The 22,531-nt window shown below is 47.6% G+C and overlaps 3 protein-coding genes across 3 annotated transcripts; 1 reads left to right on the top strand and 2 right to left on the bottom strand.

Annotated features, from left to right (window-relative positions):
• Positions 1-17,149: 17,149 nt before the first annotated feature.
• On the bottom strand, positions 17,150-17,869 carry LOC120248841 (histone H2A type 1-B-like). The gene is made up of 2 exons (XM_039257337.1): positions 17,846-17,869; positions 17,150-17,539 (listed from the first exon to the last, which is right to left on the bottom strand). Exons 1-2 carry the CDS (start codon positions 17,867-17,869, stop codon positions 17,150-17,152), a joined length of 414 nt encoding a protein of 137 aa, XP_039113268.1.
• Positions 17,835-18,251, top strand: LOC120248832 (histone H2B type 1-A). The gene is given in 1 exon segment (XM_039257325.1): positions 17,835-18,251. A coding segment is annotated over 1 exon segment (384 nt). The 5' UTR covers positions 17,835-17,867.
• A 3,636-nt stretch (positions 18,252-21,887) lies between these two features.
• LOC120248835 (histone H2B type 1-A-like) lies at positions 21,888-22,284 on the bottom strand. Its single transcript, XM_039257326.1, has one exon. It carries the CDS (start codon positions 22,266-22,268, stop codon positions 21,888-21,890), a length of 381 nt encoding a protein of 126 aa, XP_039113257.1. The 5' UTR covers positions 22,269-22,284.
• Between the last annotated feature and the right edge of the window lie 247 nt (positions 22,285-22,531).

A 22,531-nucleotide genomic window follows, 5' to 3' on the forward strand; every position in this document is an offset into this window, starting at 1 on the left:
CCTCTTAAGGGAGAAAGCTCAAAACAGTCGCCATTCCCTCATCCCATCTCTGCCCCTGGACCCCCCTGGATGGGCTCCCATGCGGTTATCCAGTGGCCCCTCTGGGTCTGTGTCACCCATTCATGCTGACCATGGGTCTTGACTTTGTATCCTTGTAGGACCCTTAAGACTCCCTCTGCCTGCATTTAATTCACTTCTCTTTTAAGCTCTATTCCAATTCGTAAATTTGAAAGCATAGTCCTTTCCCATGAGGTGTGCACTCACTCCAGACTCCAACTAGCTTCCAGAAAATCTATCTTGCACACAGAGACAGAAGTCAGGAAGGGAGATCTGGGGTTAGGGGCTCATGAAACGCCAGCACCTCTCTCTCTGTCTTCCATTTCTCTGTCCAAACCTTCCTACCATGCAAAGAAGATGGCTCTTAGCATTTCCAGATTATTCACATCCTCATAACCAATGAACTGCACGGCTTACTTTTTGGTAGCTTCAAAAGAAAGTTCGAGGGAGTGTTCCGATTGGCCTAGCTTGGATTACATACCCATCTCTGGACCAAGCAAAGGGCATTACTAGCAACATCCAGACCAGGGGTGGGTGAACTACAACTGTGGGCCTAATCCAGCCCAGTGTGGGTCACATCTGGTCATGGTCATGCATTTATATTGACTGTGGCGGTTTCCACGCTACAACAGTTGAGTTAAGTAGGCATGACAGAGGCGGTATGACTTGCAAAGCTGAGATTATGTTCTGTCTGGTTCATTACAGGAAGGTTTGGCAAGCCCTGGTCTAGATGGTCCAATCGCCCTCGTTCTCAAATTTGACCTTCTTAAATGACCCTGAATGTTTCACGACAGAGAATTAATTATCAGAAAAAAGAAGAGGAATACCAGGCAATGAAACACAGCAGGTGTCTTCTACGTGTGAGTTTTGTGATGGGTAGAGTCACACATGGTGAAAGTTCTAGAACATAACACTTGATTCAGGTAATTTTTTCCTCACACCCCTCTCACACACACTTAATCTTTTATAATATAAAGTTTGTTAGGGAGGACCAGGCAGGCATTATAAATGGGACCTAAAATTCATCCGCAAGAAATGGAAAGGAAGAAAGCAATTTTTTGACAAATATGGAATCCTTATAAATAGTTCACCACACACCTTCTCTTCCATACTGGCAACTGTTTCCAGCGAATTAAAGACTAAAGAAAGGTATTTGAAGAAAAATGGAAGGGGAAAAATGTAAGGAAAATACTGCAAGAAATCCCCAGGCTTCCACTTTTCCAGCCTGGGGCGGGGGGTGGGGTGGGGTGGGGCGAAATTCTGTGTCCATTCATAGCACAGTTAGAGTCTCAACACTGACCTGCCCAGCTGATGATGGCTCCATAACCTTTGCTACCAGACTACAGTCCCTATTGGCTCCCGCTATTCTCAGAGTTGAGGAGGAAAACACCATTTAGGGTCAAGGCTCAGCACAAGTGGGGGGTGAGTCAGCCTGTCTTCAAGGCCCCAAGCCACCTTCTCTTTCCTTTTCCACTGAAATCCCCTTGAGGGGCCACCAGCTCCAGAAGCCCGTTCTCCCCTCACATTCTCTACTCCTTATTCTAAGACCTCCTGGAACGATCTGGTCCCACTCTTTTATGATGCTAGTATAAAACAGGGGGCAGAACAGTTGGATGGGGTCAGAATGCACTGGGTTTCTCCTGGTTACAACCAATATTGCTGTGTGCTTTCACTTTTCTTTTCTTCTTCTTTCTAACGTTTATTTTGAGAGAGAGAGAAAGAGAGCACATGTGCACACAAGAAAGGGTGAGAGGCAGAGAGGGAGGGAGAAAGAGAGAGAATCCCAAGTAGGTTCAGTATCACGCAGCCTGACTGGGGGTTCGATCTCAGGACCATGAGATCACGACCTGAGATGAAATCAAGAGTCGGCTGCTTCACTGACTGAGCCACCCAGGCGCCCCTGCTTTAACTTTTCTAAACTTCTTCTTGCAAAGTAGAAACAACGAAAAGAACAAGTTCATAGGTTGTTGGGAAGTTTTAGTGAGATCGTGTATTTAGGGACCACCTCATTTCTTATTGCTGATTAGAAAGGCTTTGCTATGGTTAAAGGTACTTCTGACTTCTATGATCACTTGAAAGAATAATTTTGGAGAATTATGGCCTTCCAGAGCCCTCCAAAGTGGGCAGGGGTCTTCTTCACTTCATGACATGGCCAGTCTTGTCTGGGAGGCTTGAGACCCTCAAATCTTTGATCATCCTGCTCTATTGCACTGTATTGAGATCACACTTTTAGTTCAAATAATAAGGCAGTCCTTCTTCTATCCAAATGTAACAACTATTTTCTCCTACACAGTGAGACAAAATTTTACTCCCCTAGTTATCTGAGTGCAGATGGTAGAGAATTGAGTGAGAACACTGTACATGTGAAGCGGGGGAGGAGGGTGGTCTGTGTGGAAATCCTTGCTTGGCACACATTCTTTGTGTCTTTTTTATAGACCTGTGCTGTTCTGAGTCAGCACCGATTACCACAGGCATAATTATAGCACTCTGAGGGCAAGCGTTACTATGGCTAACGATCCACTTTGCAGAGCGATGATCTGAGAAGCATCCTCAGCTGTTGCACCAGGATTATAGCATTTGTGTAACTACAAATGAAGCCAGTGCTGGAAAAGGCAACACTTCTTCAGTCAAAAAGAGCTGTCAAAGAGGGCAGCCTGCAATTAGATCAAATATGCTGTCACCAGGGGGCTGGCGGGCCTGGTTCACACGCTCTAGGGTTGGTGATGACCTTTAACAGATGGAGATTCTCAATATAAAAACTCTTGGGTGCAGAGCAGAAATATGCACCAAGCTTTGCAGCCAGCTGCTTCATCTTTCCTTCTCTGCTTGGCTCGGCATCTCCCGGGCTTACAGAGGTCATTGTGAAGACCTCTCAAGACTAGACCAGCTAGTCCCATCGCTGATCTTGTGCTTCAGTATCCCTGGGGGCAACTCAACCCAAACTGCTCACTTTTGTCAGTCCCTTGACCATTGTTGATACTTAACTTTTCACTTTCTTTGGAGAGAAGAAAAGAAAAAACTCCCACCACCTCCCACCACCACGACCACCACCACCAAAGTGAGATTGCATCCATCAACTGTTCCCGAGAAACATCACCTCCAAATGTTTTGCCTTAAAGGACACATGGAGTCATCTTCCAAACGCAGACAATGGCTCCTCATCTCTGAAGATCAGGTGCCCACCCAGGAGAGACCTGTCTGCTTACATGACCGGGCTGTGTGATGCATCCCATGGCCCTGGCCCTCCCCATTCCCGACCTGTGCGCAGGCAGCCAAAGAGCTTGCTCCTGTGCAAGGCCGACCTTCTATTAAAGGTATGCTCTGACGCGCAGAAATGTTAGGTGACTCCCTACTGGCCTCGACTTTGATCTCCAGCAGATTTACAAACCTCTCCAAGATCATATTTGTAACACTCAGGAAATGCAAAAGTTTTAACCAGGTGCTTCCTAACATGGGCACCCTGTTCCAGCCACACTGGCCTGGAGCCTTCCCTGCACTTTTCTATGCCGCCTTCACCCCCATGCCCCTTTTCATGCACCAGAACACTCTTTATCTTCAAGCACAGCACAGAGCCCACCTCTTCCTGGGGGCAGTCCTAGAGGATCCAGTGGAAGTGGTCGCTTCCCCTCAGGAAGTGAGAAAAGTTGCCTATCGGAGAAAGAGCATTAGGCTGAAAGTCAGAAGAACTGGGCCCACACCCCAGCTTTGCTAGGAACTCACTCCATTTTCCAGAATCACTGTACCCAAGTACCACAACCTGGGGTGTGCACAAATAGTGGAAAGGTGCCGTCTGACAGTCCTGGAGGCTACAAGTCTGAAATCACGGTATCAGAAAGGTTGGTTCCTTCTGAGGCTATGAGGGCAAATCTGTTCCAGGCCATTCCTTCAGCTTCTGGGGGTTTGCTACCAATAACTGGTGTCTCTTGATTAGTAAAAGCATCACCCCAATTCTTGTCTTTGTCATCACACAGCATTTCCCCTGTGTGAATATGTCTATGTCCATGTCCAAATTTTTCCTTTTCATAAGCACACCCACCATGTTGGATGAGGGGCCGGCCCTACTCCAGTCTGACCTCACCTTAAATAATTCCAGCTACCATGACCCTACTTCCAAATGAGGTCACATTCTGAGGTACTGAGGGCTAGGGCTTCAACATATGAATTTGGGGAAGACACAATTCAACCCGTAACAGGGACCTTGGGCAAATCCTTCTCAGTATCCTCACCTGTGCAATGGAGCTAGGACAGAAATCACTGCTCACAGGAGTTTTGGGGAGGATCAGTGCATACGACTACCCAGCCCTGTGGATGCACATGTTTGATTTCATCTGTAATCATGTCTACTTTCTGCTGTCTTATCATGCTTCTTACATCCGTATGTGAGTGGAAGCAGAGAGGACAGGATAGAGGAAGGCAGAAAAGACACAAACATAACTGACGGCTCCTCCCTGGGGACCTGGGGACACCAAAATGGCTTCCTTCAATCAGCCACCTATAGAAGCGAGGAGACAAGCTAAGAAAGAACTCAGAGTCTAGTAGAGGAAGCCAGCGTCCGAGGACCCAGCACAGAGATAAAGTACTTGCTCGGCAAGTAGGAAGAGCAAACACCGCCCCCTGATGAGGAGAGATCAGCTTTGGTAAATTCTTGCCCAGAACTTTGCAATTAAAAAAAAAAAAATGACAGAAGCTATTTTAATTTTGGCACACATGTATAATTTTATCACACTTGTTTTTGTTCCAAATTATATACGGTTTAGGGAGGGAAGACTCTCTTACAACCTTTCAGAGCTTAGTGTCTCCAAAGACCTTACAGGAGCTCTCGGAGAGCTTGGCACGAAAATACGCAATCACATTAGAAGAACAAATGATCCTGAAGAAGAAGAAAGGAAAGAGCGGTTTCTAAATAAACAAACAAACAAATAAATAAATAAATGTGGAGGCACAGGGAGTTCTGATGAACTCATGCCTAAAAAGGATCTTCTAAAAGGCAGTAGGAAATACATTTGGTGAGGACACAAAAGCATGTAAAAACAAACTAAAGCCCCAAATAAGATGAGGCTGGAAAATCCCATTTTAGTTCTTTTTTTGAGTTCTTATAAAGGGAGGAGATGGAGTTCAGATCAAAGAAGAGGGAGCTAAGGGGCAACAAGTGGATGAAATTGCCAGCAATGGGCCAAGGGTGGAAACCTCTCATCTCCTACCACACACCTTTACCCTTTTAGCCAAGGAGAATGGTCTGCAGAGCCAACCAACCAGGGTAACTATAACGAAGAGGAAAATGAAGCCTAAGAAGGGGGAGATGACAAGAATCCCAGATGCCACTACTGGGTGGTTCCCAACTTGTGCTTTCTCTCCCTCACCATGCCCCATCTCTTCCTTCCCTTCCCATTCTACCTCTCAGAAGAATATTCTGGACTCCTTTCTGCCCTTCCTCACCTCCCATGGGCTCCTCAGCTCACTGTAAGCGGTCTTCTACTCTTCTGTAAGAGACAACCTAAAGGTCAACAATACTTACCAATCTGATACACTCAACAGGTACACTCAACAGGTACATTTTAACCTTCCTCCCACGGGGCCCTCTGCGGCATCCGATGTGCTGTCACTACCTGTTGCTGAAACTATTTCTTTGACCTTTAAGATACCAAGCTCTTCTTGGTTCTCTTATCTCTCAATATTCCTCACTTGCCTCTTAAGTCCTGGTGTTGGTAGGGTCCATTCTTTGCCCTTTGGCTTTCCTGGTTATCTCACCCACTGTCACGGACATGTGGTTGGTCTCCCATATCCATTACATTTTAGAGTATTAGTCAAAATGGCATGTCAGTCCCCTTGACAGGGACCAAACTGCCCCAAACTTAGTTACTTAGTTCCACTAAGAACAGGTATTTTATGAAAAGAAAGAAAAGGAAACAAAGTTCTTGGCAAAAAAACAAACAAGAAACTCACTTTTAGGGACCTATCCTAAGGGGAGAAAACCCAACAGATGTCGATGGGAAAAGATATTTACTAGCAGGACTATTTATAACAGGGAAAATCTCCCCAAAACTTAGATGTTAGCCATGTGAGACCCAGTCAGACTTCTGAATCTATACAAATTAAGACAGTAAATCCATGTTGCTTAAACCACTTAGTTTATGGTAATTTATGAGGAAAGAAATAGAAAACTAAAACAACTTCTTTTTCTTAAGGCTTCCATGTTATTGAGATTTTGTCTCAGCTGCCAGTTAAGGTGTTTCCCTTTGTGGGAAGGTTTGTTTGATAAATGTGTTCTCAGCAGACAGGAGTCTCCGGCTTGAAGGAAGCCAGCTTCTCAAAGAGCAAAGAAAGATGTCATTCAAGAAAGAGGACGTCCAATTGGATGATACCAAGTCCTGGCATGTAATTTCTGTCCCCGAATCTTTCCTCAAGCTCTGTGCCCTCTCCTCCCCCTTGCTCTCTGGCTGAAGTGGATCCCAAGAGTGAGTTCAAACAACCTCTACACTGCACCCAAACCCTGCCAGTTTCGGGAGCACTGGTTTAGAGCATCACCGGTATCAATTCACCACCTGTGTGCTGGGAGCCAGGATTGGGGAGGGGGTGATGTCTGCTCTTCAAACCTTCTTCATCTCACTGGGGATGCTGAGTCACTTAAAAGAGACCTTCACTAAACCAGAGCCCTTTCAGACTCCCTTGGCTGATCTCCTGAATCAGGCTCCCCCTTTGTGCCACCATCTCACCCCTCTGAACCCCAGGACCCTGCTGAGTGGGTGGCCAGGACAGCTGCAGAGCCATCACCTGCTGTATACCCACCAGACCTCCCACACCACACTGAACAAGGTCCCCCCAGTGAACCCCACAGGCGATGCTTGCTCATGCTCCACAGAAACTAGAGCGTCTTTCCTGGTAAGAATGAGAACAGATTCCCCCGTGGTGATGTGACAGGCCAGATTTCCTGCTTGAACAACTGCCTTCAGTAAGCAGCTTCTAGACAGAAAACTCTGGGTTCGAAGCAGCAAATGTTCACAGATAGAAGATCCTGGTGTCTTCTCTGATCATGGGGCAGTTTCTGTGCCTGGGTCAGGGGCCACACAGGTACTAGGGTGTCTCCCGCGGCCCTCCACTTCTGGATGCTTCTGTGCCAAATGTGAAAAGTGGGCCTTGTTTGGTCTTGTTTCACTCAGCTGGGTGAGGCTGCCCCCCCACCCAACGTGTGCAGGCATTAATGTAGGAGGGGAGACTGGTTCTCCCCTCAGTTCTTCCTCACCTGGGGCGACACAGGGCTTACTGTGGTGAGTTAGCTGGGAGAACGAGCAAATGGGGGGGTGCTCTCCAGGCCCACAATCACTTCCCACCAAACCTCACTGAAAGATACTCGCTTACCTGGGATGCTTCAACATTTCCCCTCTGAGAAATGACCTTTGCTGTAGGGTTAACAGGCCAAATTCAAGGGCGCCCTTTCCCGAGGGCGTGGGAAGGGACAGACTCCATCTGTCCTCCCCACTGGCACACAGGGCGCCCACATTCGCTGCTGCCGCCCCTCCCTGACAGCCACCAACTGGCTTCCTTGCCGTGGGCCCAAACACTACACATGACCTTGAGCTGTGCACCATTTAGTTCACAAACTGCACAGGACACCTGTAATGTCAGCCACAGTGGGGTTCCTCACTGGTTCATTAGAAGTTTCCAGGGGCGCCTGGGTGGCTCAGTCGGTTGAGCGTCTGACTTCGGCTCAGGTCATGATCTCACGGTTCATGAGTGTGAGCCCTGTGTCGGGCTCTGTGCTGACAGAGTGAAGCCTGGGGCCTGCTTCGGATTCTGTGTCTCCTTGTCTCTCTGCCCGTCTCCTGCTTGCTCTGTGTCTCTCACTCTCAAAAATAAATAAGCATTTTTAAAAAATTTTTTTAAAAAAGGAGTTTCCAGTAACCTTCTGATCTAATGGGAGAGGCCTAACTACAAATTTTATGCATACATTTCAGATACATAGTGTGGGTGTTTATTCTTTGTTTAGACAAATGTGGGCCCCAAAGTAGCCATTGGAAAACTGAAGGAAAGTGTGGACAGCTGAGCTCCTTCCCTGGCTGAAGGCGGAGCAGGGAGCAGAGAAGACAGGCTCTTGGGTGTGAAGGCCACACTTGGCTTCCTTCACGATGCACTTCCACACTCGCATCTTAAACGACGGGCATCAGGTGTTGAATACAGAATCGTCACATACTGGGTGATCAATAGCGAGAATCACCTTCCTCCAGCCAGTACCCTGAAGTCAGACCGTGGTTAATTCTGTGGTGAATTCTGAGTGTGGCCACAGGACTTGTGTCAGACACGGCCTCACAAGCAAAGGAGAGCAGATTACAACGTGCGCTGGTAAAGTCCACATGAACCCCACAAGGGAATCTTCCTTCTGTGCTCTAGATGAAGAAACGGAGGCTCGAGTCTCCTGACTTTCACCATTACCCAGGAGGAAAGAGATGGAGCCGAGACTCAAACCCAGACCTTCTGACTCAAGCGTTCTCCCAGGCTCCACTGGCCAAAACTCTCCCCAGACATTACTAAGGATTCTGCAGTGGGGCAGAATGCACCATGCGAGATGAAGAAAACCACAAACACATCTGAAGCACAAGCTATGTGCCAGACAATGATTGGTGCAGTCTAGGATTTGGGCCCCTGCTCCCCTGGGAGGTATTGTCACACTGTGCAAGGGAGGAGATGGAGGAACACAGAGGTTGGATAATAACTGGTTCAATTCAGAAGCAGCACAGCTGGATTTGGAGGCAGGTCTGTCTGCTTTCCATGCTCACGGGAGCCTGAAATAGCAATTTTTAAAAGATCTGTACATATATGGAAACCAACTTGACAATATACTATTTGTAAAAAAATAAAAATAAAAAAATAAAATAAAAATTTTAAAAATTTTAAAAAATAAAAGACCTATACAGGCATCTTTGGGTATTCTAGAATTGTTCCTTTTTTATTTTTTAAGTAGGCTTCATGCCCAGTGCAACATGGGGCTTGAACCCATGGCCTTGAGATCAAGACCTGAGCTGAGATCAAGAGTCAGATGCCTAACCAACTGAGCCACCCACAGGTCCCCTACAATTGTTCAGTAAATCACCATTCTTACTTTATATCTTTCCTAGTTCACAGAAAGGCTGAAGTCTGAATGGATTTTTTAAGCATTGGTTTTTATTTTTCACCCGAGGACTATTAAGTGCAGGATTCATAATTTCACTGTACGTTTTCTCCAGTGCCATTTCAGAAATGCATTAAAAGTTGCATACATTTTCACACAGAATGCCTGCCGAGCTCCCTCTGGTGTTGGCTAAGATTACACTAGACTTTAAAGGAGCTGCTCACGTGTGACCACATTTCAAGATAATGGGGAATATGTTCTTCCTCGAGAGGCAGTTTCAAAAACGCCACTGGCTCTTATTGACAACATTGTAAAATTGTTTTATTCAGATCTCACAAATATTCTATGAAGGGTCTAATATAATTTAAGTTTTATAGTGTTAGAAAACTTAATCTGAAAACCAAATCTGAATTTGTTGTTTCAATTAGTGTTTTAAAGGACCCAAAGTGACATTTCACAAGATAGGACTGACTGGCAAAACAAACATAGATCTACACTGTCTATCTGTAAATATGGATGAATGAAAATGTCCAGTCTCACCCTGATAAAGAGAAATGCAAATTAAAATAATAATGTGGCCGTGCTTTACCTTACCAATGAAGCAAATCTTTATTTAAATAACACCAAATTCTGTGAATGCAAAATAAAACAGCTTTGCTGATGCCTTTTTCATGCAACCATCTGGAAGAATAATTGAACAATGTGCAGAGAAAGCCATAAACATCTTGCATGCTCTTTTTTTTTATTTTAATTTTTTTTATTTTTGAGAGAGAGAGAGACAGCGTGAGCAGGAGAGGGACAGAAAGAGAGGGAGACACAGAAAGAGAGAGAGACACAGAATCCGAAGAGGCTCCAGGCTCTGAGCTAACCATCAGCACATAGCCAGACGCAGGGCTCTAACCCACAAAGCATGAGATCATGACCTGAGCTGAAGCCAGACGCTTAACTGACTAAGCCACCCAGGTGCCCCTCCTACATGCTTTTTGACCCAGTTATCCTCTATCTAGGAATGTTTAAGCAAATACTTCAGAAGGAGGAAAAAGCTCTTTGCATGTGAATGTTCGTTCCAGCACTAATTGTAAAAATAAAACATTGGGAACAGCGTTCCTTGGTAGTCAACAATGGAAGAACGGTGTATTTCAGTAAATTGTGGTAAATTGTGGTAAATTATCCACTCCAGTACAGGAGTTCGTAAGGTGGGCTTTCAAGTCAGAACATCTGGGTTGAAATGTTAGCTCTGATGCTAGCTCTGTGGTCTTAAACAGGTTTAATCTCTTCCTCTGTGCCATGGGTATAATAATAGTACTTACCTATAGGATTACTGGGCAAATTAAACAATATCAAGTACATAAAGCATTTAGAACATTGTGTGCATAGTAAGTGCTCAATAAAGGTCTTCTGATGGACTTATGTACCCAGTGAAAATAATTAGAAAAGAAATCTAATAATACAATGTTTTAAAAAATCATATTGAAATAAAAAGTATTCTATATTCATAAAGGCCAGTGGAAAACATACAGAAAAACAAATAAATTTGTCAAAATGTTCAAGTCATGGGTGCCTTCCTCCCTCGATGTTCTATATTGCTATTATCTTGTCATTAAAATACTGAATAGTAAATAGATGAAATCCAGAACAAAAATGTATTTATAAATGCACTCAAGTGTTTCAGGCACTGTGACAAGCTAAACAATTAAGACATGAAAAAATTGTAGTTGAGTAAAAGAGACAGGCATAAAAATTAATAACTTCTACTGGAATATACTAAATGCTATAATTGGGATTCATTCAGGGTTCAACAAGGTCACCAAAGAGGAACATCCAAGTGGCCCTAGGATGGGGGACGATCAAAGAAAGCTTCACAAATGATAAAATGTGTGAGAATAATCTTGAAAGATTTATAGAAGCTAATTAAATGAAGAAGGGAAGGAAGAATCTTTCAGAGAGGGAACATAACTTAGAAAGACAAAAAGTGAATTAAAGCAAAATGGGTCCAAGGAGTCGAAGTAGATTGATAAATAGGTGCAACATGGAGGATAAATAAGTGCAACGCGGTAGGAAAAGAGTCCGGTGAAGTCCAGGCAGGGGCTACCTCTTCCTGCTAAGCTGTGCAATCTGGGCTCTGCCCGGAAAGCTAGGGGGAGCAGTTGACAGATGTTGTTGGAGGAGGTCACGGAGAGGATGTGATTGCTGGTTGGCCCTCAAACTGGCCCAGGCAACTGGAAGCTCCTTACTCAGACTCCTGTCCTTGGAATGCACGTCCCACCCACTGGTCCTGTACTGGGAGTCCCTTCAAGGGCACAGCCTGAGGGAGAACGCTGTTAGCCTCTACCAAACTCTTAAGATTCTGGTGGGAGGGTGTAGAGATCTACTCATCCTTCTGCTGCTCAAGACAAGCCTTGAATGCAAGTTCCTGTGCTTATTAAATCTGTCCCCCATCAACCTGGAGGGGGCTGCCTCAGTCTCTCCTTGCCCTCTGTGGACAGGGTTAGTTTTTCATTTCACTCAGGGAACTCCCAAGGTTGTGAGCAGACAACTGGGGAGCCAACCGGGAGACCAAAGAAATGGGTCTTGGGGAAGAGGCATCCAAGAGGGAAGCCCCAGGTTGGCCATGCCGGGAGGGGTGACCCTATGGGTCAGATGCCCGTGGGCTGCCACATCAACAGGGGGACCCTCTGAACACAACAGCCAGTCCAATGCATTTGTTGGAGTAACAGTACACAGAGAATGGCCGCAAAGGAGGGAAACCAGTGGCTTTGCCACAGTGGGAGGGCCCCTCCTGGGGGCAGTTTGATGGCCGCCAATACCTAATGATAGGACGTAGCTTGACTTAGAAAGTTGGAAGAAGAGCTGAGGTTAGAGAGAGACACGCAGTTGTCCGCTGCCCTGCCGCCTGTGGGGATTGAAGGCAAGGGGAGGAGGGGGATGGGAAGCCAGAGACCTTAGCGTGCTGGGGTGTAAAACTAGGAAGGCGGGGGCATGTACAAGCCTGGCTACGATGTGAAGAGGTGGACCTGGGGAGGTGAGGAGAATGAAGGGGAGGGTGCGTGGTGACTGATGGTGAAACCAAAGACACACTGTCCTGTCTGACTCCAACACCAAGGGGAACAAAAACAGCCAGCGGGATGGCCCCCAGCTCAGGAAACAGTCATGATGAGAGAATATACGCCCACGGAGCTTTTTATTTTTTCTTAAGTAGGCTCCATGCCCACCACGGGGCTTGAACTCACGACCCTGACTGAGATCAAGAGTTGCTTGCTCTACTCACTGTGCAAGCCAGGAGCCCCCTCCCCCCCTTTTTTCCCACAGAGCTTATGGACATGGCCACCAAGTTCCAGCAGGAGGCCAGGGCAAGTGTCCCAGTGTGGCTGGAGTGGCTGGCGTGGCTGGCGTGGCTGGTGTGGCTAAGAGGCTTCGAGGGCGATGGGTATTTCCCTGACCGGACAGAAGGCAGAGAAGATGAACATCACCACACACCCTGCTCTCTGGCAGCACCTGCATGGAGCTCAGGGGGCCAAAGTACACAGTCCCATACACACTAGATTATTCTAGTCTGCAGGGAGTTTTGGCTCAATGAGGGACATCTCCCTGGGCTATGGGACCCTGAGACTCTATAGAGGAGGTATAGCAGCTTCTCCAGGAGCTGGAAATGAGACAGGCCATCTATGCTCCTGTCTTTGAAGAGTCTGATCTGGCCACATTCCCTCCAAGAATGACAGTCAAGATTCTCCACTCTGTCCCTGGCACACGGTACAGGACACTGACATCTCTGCCAAGCTCAGTCATGGGACAAGACATTGATGATGTTGGGCAATGCACCTGGGGAAAATGGACAGATCCTGGGAATAGGTACGGGCTGTGGGAAAGACCTGAGATGGAGATGGAGACTGAGAAGTCAAAGCCTATTCCAATTAGCTATAAAGGATCTGGTAAAAATAACCAGGAAGCAAACGTGGCTTGACTCCATTACTGTCAGACTTCACCTGAAAAGACAAACTGGTAACCCAATACTGTGCTGGTCAGCCTTCCAGAAGCCTTAAAACCTGAACAATAGTTCAAACCTGCCCTGTCTGCCCCTAGCACCCAGTGCTCCAACAGAGGCCTTAGGGACACAGTCCTATTCAGGGTGAGTGCTTTCCGTGCCCTGGGTTTAAGATGCAGGCCGAATCGTTTCCAGGTGGGGGCCTTAGGAGCAATCAGAGCTCCCATGTTGAGCTCACCATTCACTGGTCCCCAGAAATAAACCAAGGGTGACGCCTCTGGTAGGTACTGGAGCTGAACGTACCCCAGTATTCTGAAGCTGTCGGAAGTTTCCCGGCCCATTGGTGCCATTGATGGTTATGGAGGACAGACAGTTATGTTCAGGAGGGTCCTTTTGACACTGAAAATTGACCATACTTTCTCACAAGAATACCAGATTTTTATCTCTCCAACATCAGAGAACAGATTGGGGAAAAACAACCTACAAGGCCTAACTGAAAACCTCTATCTGTGAATTCTCCCTCTGGGTTCATCAAACCAGCTCTGAATTGAAATGACAACCAGGAACCCCTGAGCTGCTATCTTCATGAAGAGTGTTAACTGTCAAACAAAATCAGTTGTCTGGTGGGGTGAAGGGGGGAGGTTAAGGGAATAGGAGACACTACCTGAGAACCACACCAAGTGGCTATTGTACACCCTGCCCATAGCGCTTTCAACAGCCCAGTATAGCCAGTAAAAAAGCCAAATGGCTCATGGTGGATGATGGTGACTACCGAGAATTGAACAAGGTGGTGGCCCCCGATCATGCGGCTGTGCCAGACATGGCCGCCATCTTCGGAACCTTGGCCATGCTCCTAGTAGTGTCCCATGCTGAGCTGGACTGAGCGAATGTCTTTTTCAGGATGTCCCTGGGCACTGAGTCACCACCTGAAGTCCCCCTTCATGTGGGAGGGGCAACATGGACCTTTCAAGTACTTCCCCAAGGCTTCCCGCAAGGCCCCACCATATGTCAGGGGACGGGAGCCCAAGCCACCTCCCTGTTTTCCTTCCCCACATCCATACAACAGGCCCATTGCATGGATGACATATGTGACTGCAAAATTTTAAAAACACAAGTTTCAAATAATAAAATAAAGAAAATAAAATAGAATAAAAAATTTGCTCTCTCTGTATCCAAAAAGAAAAAGAATTCAAAGAACATAAACGAAAACAGAAGCAAAGAAAATGAACAAATGAACAAACGAAAAGAAACCCCAATGAAGCTAGATTCCGTTTCCTCTACCCTGACTTTGCAAGCACTCTATGATGTGTAGACTCAGCAGGTGGAAGGGATTTGTGCTGGCCTTCTGGATGGTGGGCCTGCTGCCGATTGTCAGGCCCACTTGCCCTAAGGGTAGATGCGCCTGGGGGAGGCAGGTGGGCGGGGCTTGACGTAATGCCTCCGTCCTCCACTTGGCGGTGCTGGGGCCCATCAGCGCAGGTGACCCCGAGGCGAAGTGCTTCTGCCTGCTCTCTAGTCTCTGCAGCAGGAATTTCCTGCCCTCACGGAAGGGGGATCAGTCACCCCTCCTGCGTCTCCGACTGCCATCTGCTCCCGCCTTTACTCTGCCTGCGTCGGAGCTGTCCGCCTCCCAGGCAGCGCCTCCCTCCAGAGTTTGATCTCAGACGCGGCTGTTTGAAAACTCCACCCTTCAGAGACCCTTCGGGATTGGACCTGTGCAGTTTCCTGGGGGAGGTCCTCGCTGAGCGACGGCCACGTGCTGTCTTGTCCCAGAAAACGTGGCTGCACAGCGACAGAGGCTCAGAGTTGTTGGTGAATCTCGAGCGCAGCCGGCGCCAGGGCGCTGCCCTCGCGCAGCATCCGTGCTCCGACACCCGCGACTGCGGCTACCTCTCGGCGGCCTGGAAAGGCCGTGCTGCCTCCGCCGAGTGCTCTCCAAGCCGGGGAACCCGCGGGCCCCCGGGCCGTGCTGCCAGCTCCCCGGGGTCCTCGCCAGACCTCCAGGGGCACCGGGCCGCGACACTCCAGACGCTGCTCTCCACTGACTGTCAAAACACTGCGGCACTGAAACCCTCTCCTTTGCCCGTCAGTGGTCGCGGGGAACGGGTCTCCCGTGCGACGGTCCCCTGCGGGTGTTTCCACTCTTTCCTTTCTCTCCAGCCACTTTTGGGGGGAATGCTTTCCTTTCAAGATCCCAATGCGCTGCGCTGTCCCCTGCCCTTTCTCTCTGTGCCATCTCTGTAAAAGTGGCTCCCTATCCTCAGCGGCACCTCAATCTGCCTCTCCGCACTGCGTGCCTGCCTCTCTCGCTCTCACTCAAATTATGCAGATTGTAGTGTTAATCCTCACATCAGTCATCTAGGTGTTCAGAATGGTTTGATGTTGATCTAGCTGTGCTCCTGGGACAAAACCCGCTCAGGGTCCCCTTACGACTCTGCCGTCTTAACTGCCCCAACTGCGGTGTTCTAAACAGGATCTGATTTTTTCAAGGTATCTGTGCAGTTTTAGTCTTCAAAATTATAACCTCCCCAAGCGCTTGCATTAACTAATACTTATATACGTTAATTCAAGGCATTAGCTCTTTCATAACCTAATTTTCCCTAATCAATGTATTATGTACTTTGTTCTCATTTTTCAACTTCTCATAGAAGTTTATACCTTCATAACTGCTTCTATACATACCTTCTGTGTAGATCGTATCTAGGAATGGCTTTTTAAGAAAACCAATGAGAAATCTTTTCTGTTAGATAACATAGACCACTCCATATTTTGTAATTGGCATTTTGTTTTATATGACAGTCTAAATGTTCATTTGCTTTCCAGTTTCTCTTGGTGTTCACAGTACAAACAAATCAACTAATGTCTTTTTTGTAGTTTTGAAAAAAAATTTAATAATTTCAAATAGTTATGATAGACCTTGGCACATTCCTGCTTATGAGACTGGCACTAGTATCTCTCCACCACACAGGGGACACCAAGCTGTTTGGAGATACATGCTGTTCTACATTTTAATTCTAGTTCTTTTTCAAAGCGTGCAAGCAGGGGAGAGGCAGAGAGGGGGGCAGAGGATCTGAAGCAGGCTCTGCAGAGACAGGCTGAGAGCAGTGAGCCTGATGTGGGGCTCCAACTATCTAACCATGACCCGAGCCGATCTGATGCTCAACTGACTGAGCCACCCAGGTGCCCCTAAAATGTTTAAAACATTGAGACAGAGACAGGGCAAGCAAGCAAGGAGCAGAGAGGGAAGGAATCCCAAGCAGGCTCCAAGCTGTCGGCATAAAGCCCAACGCCAGGCTTGATCTCACCAACTGAGAGGTCATGACCTAAGCTGAAACTAAGAGTCAGACCCTTAACTGAGCCACCCAGGTGCCCCTCTAGTGATTTTGACTAAGCGTGTGAAGCCACAGGTCTCAAATATCCACAAATGCCCCTTCTCTAAATTTTAAGATTAACCTGACTTTTTTCCAATATATCATCTACATATTTCAGGATACTGAATATTAACGTGTTGAGGGAAAATTTCTTTAGAAGACACATTAAGCCATGCATCCTGCTAGAATGACGTGCTGTGGGACTGCCCTGTGGAAGCTGCAGGCTTACACTGGTTTCTTATCCAACCACTTAGAATCCTTAACTCAAAGTGTTAGCATTTAAACAGGCTGATTACATCAATGTACAAACCAAGAGGTGGTCGTAATGCTAAAGTAATCAGGAGTTGAGGCACATCCTCCAGGATGTGGTGACTAAACTTCCTGAGGTCAGCCTTCTGGCAAAGCTTCAACTTTAAAGCTCAAAGAACCCGTCAATAGAACCAAAAGACGTTTCCCAAGTGCCGTAACCTTACGAAGATGCACGGCATGTGGATATAGGGCTATGGCAGCCTATTCCTGGCCTACTGTACTTCTAGCCTTTCGCACTTCATGCACAACCTCCACTAATCTTGAGCGGCTCTGAAAAGAGCCTTTGGTTTACATGGGAGTGCCGTTGTGGCAAACTACTCCAGGATCTCACTTGCCCTTGGCCTTGTGGTGGCTCTCGGTCTTCTTGGGCAGCAGCACGGCCTGGATGTTGGGCAGGACGCCGCCCTGCGCGATGGTGACGCGGCCCAGCAGCTTGTTGAGCTCCTCGTCGTTGCGGATGGCCAGCTGCAGGTGGCGCGGGATGATGCGCGTCTTCTTGTTGTCGCGCGCCGCGTTGCCCGCCAGCTCCAGGATCTCGGCCGTCAGGTACTCGAGCACGGCCGCCAGGTACACGGGCGCGCCGGCCCCGACCCGCTCCGAGTAGTTGCCCTTGCGCAGCAGGCGGTGCACGCGGCCCACCGGGAACTGCAGCCCGGCCCGCGACGAGCGCGTCTTGGCCTTGGCGCGCGCCTTGCCGCCCTGCTTCCAGCGTCCATACTTAACGACGACCAACAGACGACAGAAGCCCAGCAGCCGAAAGAGCGGCTACTGGGACCTATTTATAGCCTGGCGGTAGGTTGTGATTGGCTATCTGGTGGGCTGATGCCATCTATCCAATCACAAAGTCTCGCCAGAATCACCTGATTTACATTCACGCCTCCAGCCGATATCCAATCAGATGGTGTCTGCTCTGTACGTCACATCCGCACTGTGCCTATAAATACCAGTCTGGCCAAGCCGGAGCGCTAGTCGCTTACTTGGTGCAGATCTGAGCCGTTGGCGCGGTAATTATAGGGCTGTAACGGCAGAAAGCTGTAGCCTCGCCATGCCGGAGCTGACGTCGAAGGGCACAACCATTTCCAAGAAAGGGTTCAAGAAGGCGGTGACCAAAACGCAGAAGAAGGACGGCAAGAAGCGCAAGAGATGCCGCAAGGAGAGCTAATCCATCTACATCTACAAGGTGCTGAAGCAGGTGCACCCCGACACAGGCATCTCGTCCAAGGCCATGAGCATCATGAACTCATTCGTCACTGACATCTTCGAGCGCATCGCGGGCGAGGCGTCGCGCCTGGCGCATTACAACAAGCGCTCGACCATCACGTCCCGGGAGATCCAGACGGCCGTGCGCCTGCTGCTGCCCGGCGAGCTGGCCAAGCACGCCGTGTCCGAGGGCACCAAGGCCGTCACCAAGTACACCAGCTCCAAGTGAACTTGTACAAGTAAGCGTTTTTGAAAAGTAACCCAAAGGCTCTTTTCAGAGCCACATAGTTTTTCTGAATTAGAGCTGTGCACTCAACCTATAGGGACAGTTCCTAGATACGTAGTTTGAGAACTCAAACTGTGGTGTATAAAACTGGAAGATAGACACTAGGTCTACCTGAATAGTGCAGTTAAGCCATTTTAGGACTAATGGTATGCTAAAGACCTTTTAACATTTTACTTTTGAGGCAGGGGCTGAGGCAGGCTCCAGGCTCTTGAGCAGAACCTCCTGGAGGGTTCCAACTCCCCAACTGCAAGATCATGATCTGAGCAGAAGTTGGATGCTTAACCAACTGATCCCCTGAGGTGCCTCAGTGCTGAGAGACTTGTAACTGATGCTGATTGAGCAAGTGCTCCTAAAGTTGACAAGCTTGATCTCCGATTCTTAGGGCTACTAGTGTTGTTCATGGGAGGCTTGACCATCTCAATAAGAATTCTTCAAAGAGCTCTTTGAGCAGCACCGGTTGCTTGGGAGGACAGCTCAAAATCTTTACTATAACGGGCTCAAAATCCGACTACGGATGAGGCTGTGGAAAAATTTTTGGGACCTTCAGAAAGTGTGACTTGGGGAGTCTGAATGCAGTTTTCTTGGTTTGCTGCTGTAAAGGAATTGCTCCTGTAGACAAGCTTAGCTGCCTTCAAGCTATGTCCAGTGTACTCTGCATGTGATGTCCTCTGATGCTTCTAGGTTATTTGAAGAGAACATGTTGGTGTTGGCAGGTAAACATTCCCACCTATTTCATGTTGGAACTGGCCTGGCTAGCCACAACTGGTAAATGGTAACTCCCTGCATCGCCTCCCTTTTGCCATATTTTTCTACACGTTACCGCTTATCCTGTCGTAGGAATGATCAGTAAAGTGTCCTCTATTCCTAGATCATCTAGACTCAGAGGAAACCAAGTAGTAAAGCTGAATTTAACGGCCTTAAAAACCTGTGGTTTAGCTGGAATCATCAATTTAAATCACCTTTTTTTATGATTTAAAAATATGTATGCTTTCTTTGCATGAAATAAACTTTAGTACGACTTGATAAAACTGAATTTGCAATAAAATTCAATAGAAGTCCCCCACACACGTGTGCGCAACAAGACGGCCTCTGTAGGGCCCTTGCATGCCTCAGCCAGGGTCCTCCAGGAACACACACTGAGCACTGCACCCGCACTGTCTCTTCGGGGATCCCGGCCACTCCTGTAAGGCAGATGGCATGCAGCTCCCACACCCCGTCAACTGTGGCCACTCTACAGGCTACCCTGATTACCCAAAGTCTCTCAGATTATATGGGCAAAAGGAAAGTAAGAATGTTAATAAAAACCACTCTCTTCAGACCAAAACTGACACAGCTCTTACATGTTTCAGCGGGAAATAATGGGAAGTACCAAATGGACAAGTTGGTGTAACGTCACTCATCACAGTGCCCAAAGGCACGGATGTTTCAGGAGTGGGATGATTAGAGTGCTGGCTCCAATGCCCTGATGGCCTCAGCTCTCCACACCCTGACATGCTGGTTACAGGTCCCAGTGTTCATGCAGATGGGATGAAGTAAGAGACATTCTATTTTACTGGGTCTCTGAGAGCAAGAAACACCTTCCCTGAGGACTTCCTTGTCCCCCCTTTTTTTTAAGTTTGAGAGTGTGAGTGGGGAGGGGCAGAGAAAGAGGGTGAGAGAGAATCCCAAGCAGGCTCTGCACTGTGAGCACAGAGCACAGTGCGGGGCTTGAACCCATGAACTGTGAGATCATGAGCAGAGCCAAAATCGAATCGGATGCTTAACCGACTGAGTGACCCAGGCACCCCTATTTGCTATTTCTTTACTTTTGCATTTATTATAGTTTTATTGTAATGAAAAATTTTAAAATAGTTCCACCATTCTTCTATTTCCCAATTGTTTTTTTTCCAGGTTTTCCGCTATTTAACACTTCACCTTCCACTGATGCATTTTACTGCTTGAGCGGAGTGCTTAGTTCATAAAGACGGTTCTCACAGTGCATGGTTTTGGTAGAAATAAATTTCAGTTACCACAATTCAGTTAAAAGACACCAGCGGCCCAACAACACAGTTCAAATGTCAGTAGTAACCATATAAATTACAAACTTCATTGCTGGATCTTCAGTTCACAAGTCACCACACAAATAACAGATGTGCATCGTGATCTATCACATGACTTATCCTGTCACTTGTTTTAAAATGTGTTAGGGGGTGCCTGAGTGGCTCAGTCAGTTAAGTGTCCAACTTGGGCTCAGGTCATGATGTCACGGTTCATGGGTTCAAGCCCGACATCAGGCTCTGTGCTGATAGCTCAGAGTCCGGAGCCTGTTTCAGATTCTGTATCTCCCTCTCTCTCTGACCCTCCCCTGCTCACGCTGTCTAGATCTCTCTCAAAAATAAAACATTTAAAAAAACAAAAAAAATGTGTTGGTTACTGGACACTGCATATATCACTCCATCACTGCACAAATTAAAAGCACATACGTTTAATTGCCGCTTTGTCTTCCAGTGACCACTTTACCTGACAAAAACAAATAATCAAGAGACTTGGCCACCAAGATGAAAGTATAAGCAAAAAATGAAAAGTAGTAACCCTACTGATGGAATTTGAGTGGAGCATAAATGGAGTTCTAGAAGAAACAACCGGCAGTGGGGTTGCGGGCATCCTTGGTATCGAGAGAGTAGCAGAGGAAGGCGATCTTGCAGACCTAAATTAGAAAGTGTGTGTCCAAAAGGATGAAGATGTTGTAGAGAAAGTGACTGGCAAAACACTTCATAGTACAGGAATTCTCAAAGATTCCCCAACATTGAAAATACAAGAGAATAGCATGTTGGAAGCTGATCCGAATTTAGAAAGACATGAGTCAGCAAGGCACAGAAAAGTCGCTGATCCTATTGGAAGTTACACGAGAAGGTGAACACCGTTGGCCAGATTCCAGCCCCAGAGCTTGTCCTGGGGCACAACACGCTAGAGGTCACCCCACCCCCTGGCACCAATAACCACCCAGAGGTTCTGAGGCCCGATGCCTACCCAGTCCCCCTGTCATCCATCAATCACTTCAGCCCAGATAACGTCAATTTTGTGCAAACGAATGTTAAACTGAACCTTCAGGGCAGCTTGTTAATTTGTGATGTGTGACAGGTTCAGTTGGGTCCTGTAAAAGGACGTGTCCAAATCCCAATCTCCCATACCTTGGGGGAGAGAGCACTGAAAACAGACTCCTAAAGGCAAGCCATATTCCCCAAAGCCCTTATGGCTCAGGGAAGGGCCTCTCCTCCAATGACACAGGATTATTGGAGCTTTCTGTTCAAACCAAATTGCTTTACCTAGACCTCTCGAGAGTACAAAAGCATGAACTATCCAGTTATATTTAGAACTAAAAGTCCATGCAACCAACCACTATTTTTTTTCAAGCATGTTGTATGGTGTGAGCGAAGTGAACCTGGCAAAGAAACCAAACTGCTTCTAAAACCAGCAGCATGTCTAGATGGAACACCTGCTCCACATATGCCAAGAATGAGCTTACAGTTCCTTCAGAATTGTGGCTGGCCCTTAAAAGAGCCTTTGGGTTATGAAGCTTATCCGGTGACAGGAATTGTTTTACTTGGCGCTGGTGTACTTGGTGACGGCCTTGGTGCCCTCGGAGACGCCGTGCTTGGCCAGCTCGCCGGGCAGCAGCAGGCGCACGGCCGTCTGGATCTCCCGGGACGTGATGGTCGAGCGCTTGTTGTAATGCGCCAGGAGCGACGCCTCGCCCGCGATGCGCTCGAAGATGTCAGTGACGAAAGAGTTCATGATGCTCATGGCCTTGGACGAGATGCCAGTGTCGGGGTGCACCTGCTTCAGCACCTTGTAGATGTAGATGGAGTAGCTCTCCTTGCGGCAACACTTGCGCTTCTTGCCGTCCTTCTGAGTTTTGATCACCGCCTTCTTGAACCCTTTCTTGGAAATGGTCGTGCCCTTCGACGTCAGCTCCGGCATGGCTAACGAGCAGCTCGAAAACCACCACCAACGGCCGCTTGGAGAAGGCAAGGGGGGGTATTTATAGGTACATCGCTCCTCAACGTGTCAGGCGGCCGACATCTGATTGGATGATGCTACATGAGGTGATTCCAAGAAGGTCCTCTGATTGGACGCCAGGCGATCAGCCAATCAGATAGCAGATTACAACCTTTGTCAGTCTATAAATAGGCCTGGGACGCCGCCTAACTGGAGTCTTCCGTTGGAACCCAGCTGTGTTTTGG

The sequence above is a fragment of the Hyaena hyaena genome, unplaced genomic scaffold (assembly GCF_003009895.1).
Source record: "Hyaena hyaena isolate Hyena2069 unplaced genomic scaffold, ASM300989v1 scaffold_614, whole genome shotgun sequence".
Lineage (NCBI taxonomy): Eukaryota > Metazoa > Chordata > Mammalia > Carnivora > Hyaenidae > Hyaena > Hyaena hyaena.